Genomic DNA, 14169 nt, shown 5'->3' with positions numbered 1-14169 from the left:
GTGTAGTTCTAGAGAAGTGACATATCTAGAGACTGTAAAAAGAATGGTAACTCACCCCAGAAGAACTTCACAGGAAAAGGGAAAGTCCTCATCAGCACTTCCCAAGCAGCTCAGTTCAGTGCAGCCCCTGGTGGCCCTGTGATTTCAGTGAGGTAAAGCAGCTGCTTTCTGCAGTTTTACCTGGAGTCAGGGTAGCTAGTTCACTTTCAGACATTTAGATTTTTTATTATTTCTTAATGGGTAACAACTGCTCAGATGATCCTGACAAGAAAACAAGTGATTTCTGCAGAACATAGCACATGGAAATGGAAACAATGGAAATGGCCAAAAGAGGAGCATGTGTTGTGAAGCAGTGCCATGGCCACTCTGCCAGATTTCAATACCATTTCAGAAATTGCTGCTAGGCTGGGTTGCACAATTAAGCAATCCTGTCAATGCAGTAAACTTCTGTCAAAAGAGGAAAAAGTAATTTCTGGCCTCAGGATTCATACAGAAAATATATAGAATTACTTTTTGAGAGGGTGTAATTTTTTCTTGGCACATTTCTAACTTTGGCAGTGTGCCAACTAAGTATATATCAAAGCTAGTCTCCAAAGGTAGTGATTGGGGGATTTTGGGTATATTTATTGGGTATTTTGATTGGGAGATTTTGGGTGTATTTAACTGTCAGCATTAGGTAGTGAATATTTTTCAGAGCTTTTGATTTCAGTCTTTCAGAAAAATAAAAAAAATCCATGGAGACTCTTTTCTCCTTGAAAGGAGAGGGAAAACGAAGTGTTGTTAGCAAATTGAAAACGTGATATTGGCAAACAGGCATTTTTCATTTCTGGAGTTTCGTGAGGATATGTATAACTGAGGTGACAGTCTGGTGGCTGGTTTGTGCTGACTGCAGTTTCCATTAATCTGCTTGAAGTGGTTTGCTGTGTGATCATAGTGGGCTTTAAAACTGCATAACTGATGTGGACAATGAGAGAACTGCAACAACTCATAATGGTTTGTCATACTGGGTAAAGCTAAAAGTGATTAATGACTTGAATATTCAGTACTTGAGTACTTCTTGGCATTGAATAAAATACAGAAACAGGGCAGGCAGGATGCTGCAATAGCAGCCCATCTTAGAATGAAACAGTTGGTACCCAGCATTCCCACTGCATACTTTGTTTTGAGGTTTTTTTTTTTTTTGGTGTGGGAGGTGGGAGGCAACTTAACTGAATGTAACTTAAATGTGCTAAAATCAATAAACAGGCAGTTTTGTCAGCTGTCATGTTTAAAATACTTATCACCCAGCTGCACTGGTGTTCTGCACATCGAGATAGTATGGCTGCATTATGTAGGAACACAAGATTCATTACACTGAGCAGACGAGAACATCCAGAGGACTTACTGCTTCTTTTTATTCTTTTCACTGTATTTCCCCTCTCAGCACAAGTTTTCAGACTCTCTACAAATGCTTACACAAAGCATCAAGGCTAAAGACAGGCTTCTGCAGATTTTTTAATTCTTAGTGATTTACTGATAACTGCACAATGTCTTAAGTTTTGGACCAGATAAAGTATTTATTCAAATTTTTGCTTATTTATGGACTGTCAAGAGAAGCAGCAAACTTTAATGTTGTTAGAAGTCTTTAAGGAGGATTTTAACTAGAAAAATATAAAGAGAAATTGTATGGGTTTTGCTCATGGCTTTGCTCTTTTCAGAGCAGCCATGTCCTTACTAGTCATGCTATTTTCCCTTCCCTTTTCTGATAAAAAAAAAAAAAAAAAAAAAACAAAAAACAAAACTTGTCAGAATCAACAGATATCCTAGAGCATTCAGATCATGCACAATGTAACATTTTGAGAGTGACTTGATTTGAGTCACGACAGACCATTATTACTGTTTTAAACTAGGAATAAATTTATCCTTCTGGTAACACACAACATTTAATACATTTAGAGCTAGTGTTCTGAGAGCTATTGGTGTTCTGAGAAACACTAATATATCTATAGAGTGAAAAAAATAATTATTTTCAAACACAAGTAAATAGTCAGTTTTTCCCTAGAACTTAATCCTATTTTTAGTGATCAAATGAATAGATATCCCAGTAGCTAAATGTTTGCCAATGATTCCCCTTTGAAAATTTAGGGGAAAAATTTAGGGGAAAATATACCTCCATTATATGCACTCATATTTCATTGCACATGTACGCTTGTCTACCTAACATGTCTAAAGTCCAAAAGAAATAAGTGCTTTGGCACTTTTAAAATGTTTCTTACATTTTGTGTTTAACCAAATGAAAGTTCTTCTGTGTTCAGATTTCAGTTCTGATTTTTAAAGCTCAGTTTAGTAAGTAATGAGGACCTCAGCATAAGACACTACTTTTCTTTGGCAGAAGTATTTAAATTATTTGTAACAAGGATTTGAACTTCCTATTCCATCAATAAACTTTTTGGAATTTGCAATAAAGGATAAATTTGATTAATTGCAAAGGCTGGGAAAGAAAAGTATCTATTGCATTAGATCAACTAAACAGAGAAAATGTAAGGGAAGTAAAAAAAGTAACAAGAAAGCAAACAATTTACTTAGAAACTCACAGAATGTAAAGCCGCAGTAATCCTGACCTGCTGCTCTGTGCTGTTTCAAAGCAATAAAATGTACTGATGCAAGCTATAAATATTAAAATAAATAAGTAAGCAGTTGACATTATACATCTTTGAATTGTTGGAAATAACACATGGTAGAATTCTCTTTCATCCTCACAGTTGCTTCAAATGATCAAAATACTGTTTATGAAAATTCCTAGGGGAAGAAAAATATATTAAAAGTTTGAACAGAGATAATTTATGGTGCTTTGTTATGAAGACGCCTGCAGTGTTTTAATTATCCCCAAAACAGACATTATAAACCCTTGAAACTTAGAATCATATTTTTGAAGTTTCAATATTATTAAGGTATGGAAATATGGAACTGTATTGCTGGGCAGTTTTATCTCCAGCTACAGTGACATCTTGAGGCAGGAAATGAAACCACCTGAGTTTTGTTAAAACAGCAGTAATCATTGAAATTCATTAATCATAATTAAGAAGATATTGTAAAAGGAGAGGCAAAATGCCTTAGAGCTAGAGGTAGCAGAACGTGGGGTCGCATTGCTGTTTGAGGTTTGTAATTTGTTATCTCAGCTCCTCCAGCAGAGTTAACACTTCTGTAGGACATGTCTGTTTAGAATTTGAGCAGCCTTGAGGAGCAGATCATTTTTCCTAAGAAGCCTCCACCTGTGCTCTGCAGGCATCTCAGTTAATGTTTTTCTTACCTGTCAGTGTAATCCACTGTAAAGGAGAGAACACCTGTAAAAATAGGCTTATTGATTAGCTTTTATATCATTTGAACAGAGAGATGATTCAGTTCTGGGTCTTCTGTGTTTCCCTATAAACAATACATTCTAAACAACTCAAAGGGTAAATGAAGAACTTTGCAAGCACAAAATCAAGGCAGGGATTGGACTGAAGGAGGTGGTGAAGACATAATTTTAGATGTGTGAAAAGCTTGAAGACGCGAAGAACTGAATGAAGAAGAATGGTTATTTATTAGGATGGTCCAATTCTGCTTAATTTTGCAAGGGTAAGAATTGGCGGTATAATGTATAGGTTAAGGAACAGGCTGATAAGCAGAGAACACAAAACATATTGCCTTAACAATGAGGGCAGGAGGGGGAGGAAATCAGGTTGGGAAAAACTGAAGAGTTTCTCCTCTATGCTGTCAATAACAGAGATTACACATATGTGCAATTTGCAGTCCTGTAGATTAAACCATTCCTAATGTCTCATTCACTGTGGCAGATAGGCAAGGACATAATTTTAACATGCAAACTCATGAGAAAGATGCCAGTAGTAATGCAAGGAGCACTTGCATTGAGTCACAATTCAAACTGTAAAAAGAACTGTTAGTGTTTCTAATTGAGTGCACAAGCATTTATGCAGTTGTTGCATCGAAGGAATAATTTCCCACAAGATGGAGAACAAAGTAATTTGGCTGAAGGCTTTACTGCAGTGAGGTCTGTAAGCAGAGCCTTAGGTAAAAGCTTAAAAGAAAAATTGCCAGGAACTGTATTAGCTGTAAAAAGTTACTCTGGCTCTAAGAGCTTATGTGGGTACATGACATACTGTATACCATACCAGCTTTACATGTAGTAAATGTATTTCTTTAAATGTCTGTAGAATGTTTATTTACCTTTAGTTTCCCTCTCCTTTTTTGTCCACTGCAGCCTCAAATCAGGTTGTCTCAATTTTTTTGTTTCCTTTTTTTTTCACTCCCAGTTAGCATCTGCTATTGCTCCTTTTGGTAACATATATTTGTAGCTACCTTTTACTTGCTCAGAGCTTGAAAGCTTCCAGGAATGAGGCATCCACAACTTCTCTGGGCTACAAGTTCCAGTGCCTCACCACTCTCACAGGAAAGAACTTTTTTATGATATCTCATCTAAATCTACCCTCTTTGAGTTTGAAGCCATTCCCCCTTGGCCTGTCACTACAAGCCCTTGTAAAAAGTCCCTCTCCATCTTTCCTGTAGGCTCCCTTTGGGTACTGGAAGGCTGCAGTTAGGTCATCCTGAAGCTGCCTCTTCTCCAGGCTGAACAATCCCAATTCTGTCAGCCTTTCCTCATGGGAGAGGTGCTCCATCCCTCCACCTATCTGCAAACAGTGCAGAAAGGAATTATTTGTAGTTGGGAAGCAAGTTTAAATAGACCTGCAATTCAAGGAAATGTGTCTCTTGAAGTGAGTACATAATTATATCAAAATAAAAATAAGTTTATTTTAAGTATGAAATCCAGAATCAATTGTTCCAAACAGATCTTTTCACTTGGGTGGATCTTTGTCACCACACTACATATATTCTCCTTTTATGGTAACTTGTGTTACTCCCTTGATTTCCCTGCCAGAACTGCATCCAAAGCACTGCAGATAGCAAGTAGCATTCCCCTATGGTAACGTAACCCTTCCTTCCTATCCTGCTCTTAAACTTCAGATTTCATGTCTAGGTAAAAATGCATCGTGACCTAGCATGCTCTTAACAAAGACAGACACACTGGTATAGGTATTATCTAGCAATCAGGGACTCAGCATGGTACAAAGCATGACAAGGCATCTGAGTGTCTGTAATATATCTAATAACTACCTCATAAAAACTGCTTTAAATAAGATAGTTACATAATAAAATAGCTTTTAATAGATATATGTTCTAGTTCTTAATAGGCCCCATTTATAAAACAGAGATGATTTGCTTTACTAAACACGAATACTTAAATTAGAAATATATTTTTATTTTGTGACATTCTTGGTATCATTCAACATCAATTTGTTAGTTTTTTAACACCAGTTTGTTAGAATAATTTTAAAACTCTTGGAAGTCATCCTTTTTCAGCGTGAACTTTAATCTTGAGCCAAAAGAGAGGGAAAAATTTACCAACACTAACTGGTATCACAAAATCCATTTTTATACTACAAGAGTCAACTCTGGTCTAGTTAATATAGTTCAAAAGTGCATCATTGCTGTTATGTCAGTCAGTTACAGTAATACTTCATTCTGTTTTTCAGTCATTACTTCAAAAAAAAAAAAAAGCAACATAGGTAAATTTAGTTATCAATCTATTTTTATAGTTGCTTACCTTTTAAATAAAATTCTGACCCAACAGCTAAGTGACCAGTAGACTTATTGCCTACTTTTAGAACTGTTGTTTTGGTGAGATGGGAGATACCATGCTGAAAGGTTAAATGAAATGTCATTAAAGTTTTTCCTTTCTCAACTTGGTTCTAGGTAGCTTGTTGTTAGAATGCCCAAATAGGTCTGAAAGCTATTTCCCGCAAAATTATTGTGTGTTTTTTCACCTTTCCCCTTTCACATCTAATTCCTCTTTTTATAAATTAAATTTTGCAGGATTTTTAAAAGCAGAATTTGTTTAAAGCACAGGAATTTTCATTATTTACTTCTGTTTAAAAATTTAGGTATGTTTTCCAGTAGGTACCTAGTAGTAAAAGCATGCAATCAAGGTGGAAACAAGGGGTAGAGGAATTTTCTGAGCTAATAGTGGCTCTGGATCTGGGCAGAAAACATCCTTACTAAGTACTTTGCACTAATATTACTGAAAAACAAAGAATAGTTTTCAATGTGATGTTCTTGGCAGAAAAAAAAAAACCAGTATGTAAAAACTGCAGTTTTTCTGCTGATGCTTCTAATTTAGGATTTTTCATGCTTATAGGAACAACCTTTACAAATGCTTAAATGGGGAGAACTACAATCACTACTTTCTCTTTAGAAGACTTTTTTTTAAATCCTGGCTTTTTTGCTAATAGTTGTCTGTAGTGATATTTTTAAATGGTTTTTCTCTTGTATAATGCATGTTGAGTACTGTTTCTGGATCTTATGATTTCAACGGAACAACCAGAGCACTAATGGATAGCTGAATGTATGACAGAGTTATCTCCTCTCCATTACTTTTTTTTTAAGAGTAATATCTTACTTTCTTTGTGGGCTTCTAATTAATGTGCTCTTCTGCATCTCCTCTGTTATTTTAATTCTGTTCCTCCCATGATGGCATGTTGCCTTCCTGGATTTTGTAATTAGTGACCATACATTGCTAACATCATCAACTTCCAGTTCCCTCTAGATTTGTGTATTTTTATTCTGCTTAGGGTTTTTTTCCAGATCTCAGTGAGACCCTGCTCTTGATAGATAAGTGGAGGATTTCTGTTTGGGAGAGGAAACCCACTGGACTTTGGGAATGCTATCTAGACTCAGAGGCCTAACATCATTCACTGCACACACTGAGCTGTGTGTTTTGAATATGAGTTATGACTGCATATAATTTACATTAAGTTATATCAATAGCTACCTCTTAAGTCAGAAGTAAAACGAGAAATACAGAAGCTGAAGTGATGGCTAATAACTATTGAAAGTTAAATTACTATTAAAAGCTAAATTACCTGAAACTGCTCAATGTAAAAGGGGGGAAAAATAAAATACTTCAAAATTTGAAGTGTATTTTGTAGGTCTTTCCAACATTTTTATAAAACATACCCTGTAAGTTGCTTGAAGTCGAAGGAAAATTAGTCATCGTTACTGATGTGTGTTCATTTGCCTTGGTTTGGCTGCACTTTGAAGTTATGCTGGCTCCTATTATCTATTGCACTTTATGAGCAAAGACAATAGAAAGCAAAACCAACCAACCTGCAAGACAGCTTTGTCCTTTGCACTTTACCAAATGGGCCTTTGGTTTGACATCACATCCTTCTGCAGGCTATAGAGACCCACCTCATCCGAAAGTCGAGCGGGGGCCTGACGTACATCGCCGAGTGGAAGGGCGGATTGCTGGAACACAAGATGGGACACCTCACTTGTTTTGCTGGAGGCATGTTTGCTCTGGGAGCAGACGGAGCCCCCAGTGACAAGACAGGCCATCACATCGAGCTGGGTGCTGAAATTGCCAGGACTTGCCATGAATCCTATGACCGTACACGTGAGTACCATATTGCAGAGTTAGGCTGCACAGCTTGCCTTCATGAAGGCAGCCACTGGTGTTTTTGCATAAAGCTGAATGAAAGTTGTAGCACATTGAGAAGTGTTCATCCCTTCTGAGCAAATGCTGCCTTGCTTTAAGAGTAACTTTTAAAATGGCTGCTCTGTTTTATAAATGATTCCTGTGTACCTGAAGCGTATCTCCTCGCTGTAGTAATTGACATGACAGTTACATAACAGTAATTAAAAAGCTTCTTTTACTATGCCAGTTTCTGTATAGCTAAACACAAGAGTGGGACTCCGTTCATTTATGCATCAATATAGGTATTACTTATGTTTCATGAACAAAAGAACATTTTACACTCAGTTCTGTTGATACAATAGAATAGTTCTGCAAACAATAGAATTGCACAAAGAAATAACCCTGGCAACATTTTAGGTCCCAGAGTGTATTTTCCAGTTTGATATAGAAAAGTAAATATCCTCATCTTTTAGGCAAAATTTCACTTGTTGCTAGTTACGTGAAGTCTTTCAGAATGCAAATGTTAGCATCGCTGTTCAAACTGTAGCTGCCATTTAAGGCATTGGTGAAGAACAGCTCTCCTACTCCAAATTATTTATAAAATATTAAAACCAGGAGGAGCTGCAGTATCTTTCATAAATTATATCGTTTTGGGTAAGCTGGCTTTGTGCCACATAAAAGCCTAGCTTGATTTGTTCATTTGTGGAGATCGATTTGGTTACATAATTTGAAACCTTTTTTAATGCCTTTATTTTAGTCTGTGCTTTTTTATTGGCTAGGAATGAAACTGGGACCAGAAGCCTTCAGATTTGATGGTGGTGTTGAGGCCATTGCTACAAGACAAAATGAAAAATACTACATCCTACGACCAGAAGTCATAGAGACCTATATGTACATGTGGCGCCTCACTCACGATCCAAAGTACAGGGAGTGGGGATGGGAAGCTGTTGAGGTAATGCTCTATTGGACTTTTTTGTTGTTAAATCCTAGTAATAATGTTAAGTGAGCTATTGAATGATACCTGGACATTGTTCAGCAGCTGGAAGCTGAATATTTATTTTAAATCAGGGATATCAATTCAGATTTCCAGGAATTCATTTGCCAAATAGATGATATTTTGACAAAACCAAAAACTGCTGATATTGTATAATAGAAAAGTACCTTGTGATTTCTCCTTCTTAAATACTTCTAGGATTGGGGGTCACATTTGGATGTACTGTCCAAGATGTTGAGTGTTGCTCAATGTGACTGGAAAGTGCATACATGTGTCAGATTTGGGACTTGGATATGGAAATAAGTTTTATGAAATGTATTTTCAGTAATAGTATGAAGGTGATTTTAATTAAGGTGACAAAGGCCAGGGTGAAGGACTAGATAGTACCAAACAAAACCGTGTTACTTTCAAGAAGCATAAAACTTCCTAAATGACAGCAATCTTGTCTAGATTTGATTTTTTTTTGTCCCACTGGCCTTTGAGCTTCAAGCAGTCATGCTGAACCTCGCTATTTGTGTTGTCTAGCACAAGCCTTCCAAAAGGGCAGCTAGTCTGCACTGCAAAGAATGGGCTTGTCAAATCCATTGTTTCCCTTATTTCAGCAGTTAATCACTCTTACTCTTAAGGTTGAGAGCCTTTTAGATTTACCATGTTTCATCCTCCAGGTATGGGTCCTTATTACACTTCTCTGGAGTTCACTTCTGTCTTCCTCACACGGATGTTCCCTTGGCTAAATTAGCTGACATCTGATAGGAAATACAGCAAGCTGAAGAACATTATTTTTCTGGCTCTGTGTACTTAGGAAAAATGAAAAAAAATCAAAACTCTCTGCAGTATTTTGTTCACAGTGACCTCTCTTGTACAAAGGTATTGCTTTCCAGGATTTCAAAAATATCCTGTTTGTCAGTTTATTCAACACTTTTTGCTTCTAGAAGTATATGATTACAACCTTCTTGGAGGGGCTTACACCACTAGTTATAGAAGGTTGCTCTACTCCAAGGGTAGAACATGTAGACTTGTGTCCTACAGTTTCTCATCCGTAAGGGACCCTGCTAGAGAGCTGTTACTGGGTTATGACCCCATCAACCCAACTCCCAACAGCAACCAAGATCTGTAAATGTATTCAGTATTCACTGTGTAGATACTGATCATATCAGAAATGTTGGGCAAATCCTGTTGAGCATTGTGGAAAAAAAAAAGGTTATTTCAAGTCTGGTAATTAGATATCCTCCAGGAATTAAATTTAAGGCAAAATCTGATTTCCAGAAAATAATAGTGGTATTAACTATGCTTGTACTCTCAAACTTCTTGCCTGAATATTCACAATTGTTCCATACTTGCATTGAGCACTGTATTCAGCTAGGTAGAGAGTAGTTATTTAGGGTATTGTATTTGCCTCCCTCAGGTGTTGGCTCTGGGGGGCCCTGAAAGAATATGCTTCTGAATTACTAATTCCAAAGCAATTTGGGTTTTAAAACCTCTAATTTAGAGGGCTGTTCCCTTACTTTCTTCTTTGCTAACACCACCCATAGGCACACATTTTACTACTGGAATCTTCCCAGGCAGATTATAATTGGCATATTTACAATGGCTGTTTGTGGAAATCATCCCATCAGGCTTCAGCAATGCCAACTGTTCCTTCTCCAGGAGATGTTTTTCCTGACTCATTGTTACTGCCCACACTGATAACATTGTTACAAACAATTGAAATGTTTTCCTTATTATTACTTTTTTTACCCATTTGGTTCATTTGTTTGTGTTTCTTTCAAGTTGGTACACTTGTTTGCATCCTTCTCGCTCCCACATGTCCCTTGTTTAACATTCTTGTGGTTATTCTCAATCTGGCTCTAACACAGCCTATGTGGGGGAGATGCAGATGGTCCCTTTCTGCCCAGAGCCCATCTTCCACTGTCCTAACATGCAGTTGGCTGTTCCACAAAAACAAATCTTACAGGTTTCCAGAACTTATGCAGGCAGTTGTAGGTTTAAAAATCTTTTTTCTTCCTGTCCTCTCTTGGTGTTTATAGCCATACAGCTCTACCTAGTACAGTATTTTTTTGTTACAGCACATATCATGCTAGCTTACCATAACTATGTTATAAATTCTGTTCCCTCTTGCTCTTTAATGTTGTCCCAAAGAGCACCTGACCCATTCTGTACTCGGGGAAGCCCCCAGCCACTGAGGGTCATTGGTTTAATTACCAGTACCTGTTGCACAAAGGGGAACCTGAGATTGAAACAAGAAAAAAGAGGAAACGAACGATCAGACCATTTGGGTTTTGAGCAAAAAAAGTTGTTCTTCATGTGTTTCATGTCCACTTTATACTCATTACTCTGACAATAAGAACTCATTAGGTTTTTTTCCCAGTGCCCTTGTGGTAGAAAAGGAGGCTGTTTTAGAGTCATGTCTTCTAAACTCTCTGACAAGTCTCTTAAGTCTTTCTCAAACTTTATAGACTAAAATATGCTATAGCCTTCCCTTTTTTTCTTTGTGAATTTGCTTTGCTGTTTTGAGTCCAAGATAATTTTGTATGTACTTCAGCAGCTGGAGAAAATGCAGTTATGACCACCAGCAATATCCACTCTTACTGAGTCAGAAAGGTTTTATCAGCTTAGCTCATGATAGCCTCCCTCTCTGCATTATAAATGTAGCACATATTTTAAATTTGTAGCACTTCCTTTGTTTTTCCCTTTATGATAGTTTGAGACTGTCAGCCAGTTTTCACTGTGCTTGATGTTTTCCATTACTGTGTCATAACTGATCCTAGCCACCCTTTTTCTGAGAGCTAATTATTTAAAATATGTTTGATTGTTTCTTCCTGCCCGCCACTACCCCTATCACTGTGAACATCACTGTGCTCTCAAACTGCAGGAAAGGGCACAAAAGCCCATCACTGCCAGGATGGCTGACAACCTAGAGCCTTTTTATACTACTAATCCTGCAGGTGGATGTCCTATTCCTTTAGTTAGGTGGAAAGTAGCTTTGAGGGATGAGATGCTTCATATTTGCATCAAGCAGATACCACCAACTTCCCCCATACATGGGGCAAGTTAGCCCCTTAGTTTGCATCATAGCAGTGCCTCCAAGTACCTTTATGATGCCTCTGAACTCAAAGAATGCTCTAAGTACATTAGAGCATATAAATGGTAAATGCAATTTGCTTTTATTTTACCTTGCCCTGTTTAGAATGCAGATATTTCCTTGCATAGTAGCCTTATCCTTCAAGTTCTGCTTCTGCTGTGCCTTGAAAAACATCATCTTTTGTTTGACATTGAAAATCCAGACACAGATGCAGAATTCTGAATTCGTTGCAGGTTGAAGTAGACAAGAGGGAAGGAATAGCAGCCAGAGGAAATTACTTTTCTAAACTTAAGTATATTTGTCATTTAGTAAATGTGTCCAGGAAAATTAAAGAACCTAAAGACACATAAGAAAAGACAAATAGGCTGTTATATTTCAAAGGATCTCTTCTGAAGAAAACTCCCTTTTAAATATACGATAGGCAGCTTACTCTCCAGTGAAAACTAAGGAGAGCCTGACATGCAAGCCAAATGTGTGCACACAGCTACAGGGACTCCAGCAAAATCAAGGACGTTTAGGATATCTTCTCACAGCAAAACACAGATCTTAAAGACTTTGTCTTTAGAGCAGGGGAAGGTGATGAATACTTCAGTAATTATTAGTGACTCTTAGTCCCATCTGTCTTCAGAAAATACTTAATTCTGCCTAGTTTAGATATATCCTCTGCCTTGCTTTTTAGCTTGTGTGTTTTGAAATGCAGCATCTTTCCCTAAATAAAATCTACACATCCCGTACTCACTTCAGAGATATTTGTAGTAACTTCAGAAAGGGAGGAACCAGTTACCTCCTGACTCTCTCTTTGAGGGGGATAAAGCCCCAGGTATTTGAAAGTTGTTGTTCCAATACCTTTCAGAAAAATCTCCACCAAAACCACCTTGTTTCACAGTAGGGTGGTCCTGAGTGAATGCAGCCATCCACAATCCTTACTGTCATTTTAATTGTGAGAAGTTATTTAGGGTTAAGTAGCATTTTCTGAATTTGGTTTTGAATAATGAGTTGTTTTAAATATAATCATCTTAAATTCTCTTTACTCCTTCCTTATACTGTCTGATACAAGAGAGTTGTTGTAAAAGAGAATAAGAAAAATAAATAGAGTAAGAATACTTGTGGCCTTGTTAAATACATAAATTATAAGGAAAAAACCCTATTCATTCATATTTTTAAATATAGTAATGATAAGATAACCAATATTCAAATAAGGTATTGGATAGCAGTATATAGGTTATGGCTCATATATAGGCATATAGCTACCACCTTTCTATTGCAAACACCTAAGATAAAGAAAAGCAACAAAGTTTACTAGTCTCACTGTATATACCTTCTACAGTTCCAGAATATTTTTTGCCCTTTTATGTATACTCTTCATCAGATCTTTTTTCTCCTTCATAAATATAGGACATTCATGAGGGCAGAAAAGAAATTGTATTTTTAGGTGGCCCGTGTACACCTTTTTATTGTGAAATAGGAATCAGTCATCTGTTTTACGCCTTTTAACTGAATAAAGAGTTTGGAAACTAGCTAGAGAAAAACACATTGTTATTGTTACAGCTAAATTATATTGTGTTAAGTCCTGGCTTTCTGTCTACTCCTGTGTAACAGACAAAGCTTTTTCAGAGAGGTAGCAAAGAAAAATATGACTTCTGCACAAGAGAAATTCAGTCATAGCCCAATATCAGTGGTTTCCCATTGAAAAAATAAATAATTGCAAAGAGAAGCCATGCAACTTACACAGAAAATTGAGAGGTGCCTTTCCTTTTTTTGAAGGGATTTGCAGGAGGTAAGGAAAAGACTGATCTTTAGTATGGTGTTCAATTATGTCACAATCATTTTAAGTACCAAAATATGACTAGAAAAGATATAGGTAACACAATTTCCAAAGGCTGAGAGACTGGAAGAGAAAGGCTATTAAAAAGAGGAAAAAGAATATAAGTGAAAATCCATATGTCTTTAAATCCTTATACCCATACATCCTTCCTTCTGAAAGCTGGTTTGTGTTCACTTTTTATTCATTTATTATTTTGCTTCTCTTCCTGAATATGAAATTAGACTGGTATGCCTATGTCTTTTTTTAAAAGAGTTTTCTGTCTAGACATTTACCAAGTTTTCATCTCTTTATCAAAAGAATTGTGGCAATTGTTTTTTGCTAGTTTTATTGTCAAACAGAAAAACTGACATATTATTCATGTTGTTAATCCCACTGATTTGGGTGTTCTCTTCCCTGCTTCAGGCACTGGAAAAACACTGCAGAGTAGATGGCGGCTATTCTGGCATTAGAGATGTTTATAACAATCATGAAAGCCATGATGATGTGCAGCAAAGTTTCTTCCTTTCAGAGACACTCAAGTAAGTTAAGGAAGTTGACTTTCATTAATGTGAAGTAGTTCTGTGTATCACCTTTACAGATAAGTATTTCTCATTAGTACCCTTGACACTCTCAGGTAACAAAATCTGAGTGAAATAGCAGAGCTTTTCTTAGGTGACAGGAAGCAAAATTGCCTTTTTTTTTTTTTCCAATCTGTGTCAATAAACTAAATTCCCTGATTTCTGCAAATTATCTTTACTTCTGATAAAGGTACTTGATAT

General features: G+C 36.8%; 1 protein-coding gene and 1 long non-coding RNA gene across 3 annotated transcripts in view; one reads left to right on the top strand and one right to left on the bottom strand.

The window, feature by feature from the left end:
* Positions 1–14169, top strand: part of MAN1A1 (mannosidase alpha class 1A member 1) — a 137899-nt gene that overhangs the window by 120077 nt on the left and 3653 nt on the right. Inside the window, exons 9-11 of the mRNA XM_068184355.1 lie at positions 7270–7489; positions 8290–8462; positions 13814–13929. Of these exons, the coding sequence (XP_068040456.1) occupies positions 7270–7489; positions 8290–8462; positions 13814–13929 (509 nt within the window). The remainder of the gene's footprint in view (positions 1–7269; positions 7490–8289; positions 8463–13813; positions 13930–14169) is intronic.
* LOC137470735 (uncharacterized) lies at positions 7426–13815 on the bottom strand. 2 transcript variants are annotated; one of them, XR_010997227.1, is made up of 3 exons: positions 13315–13815; positions 9153–9301; positions 7426–7563 (listed from the first exon to the last, which is right to left on the bottom strand). It is a non-coding gene; the product is annotated as an uncharacterized lncRNA (long non-coding RNA). The 2 variants fall into 2 exon arrangements; XR_010997228.1 differs by lacking the exon at positions 7426–7563 and adding an exon at positions 8339–8748.

The sequence above is a fragment of the Anomalospiza imberbis genome, chromosome 3, assembly GCF_031753505.1.
Source record: "Anomalospiza imberbis isolate Cuckoo-Finch-1a 21T00152 chromosome 3, ASM3175350v1, whole genome shotgun sequence".
In the NCBI taxonomy this organism is placed as follows: domain Eukaryota; kingdom Metazoa; phylum Chordata; class Aves; order Passeriformes; family Viduidae; genus Anomalospiza; species Anomalospiza imberbis.
This window is presented reverse-complemented; position numbering and strand designations above follow the sequence as displayed.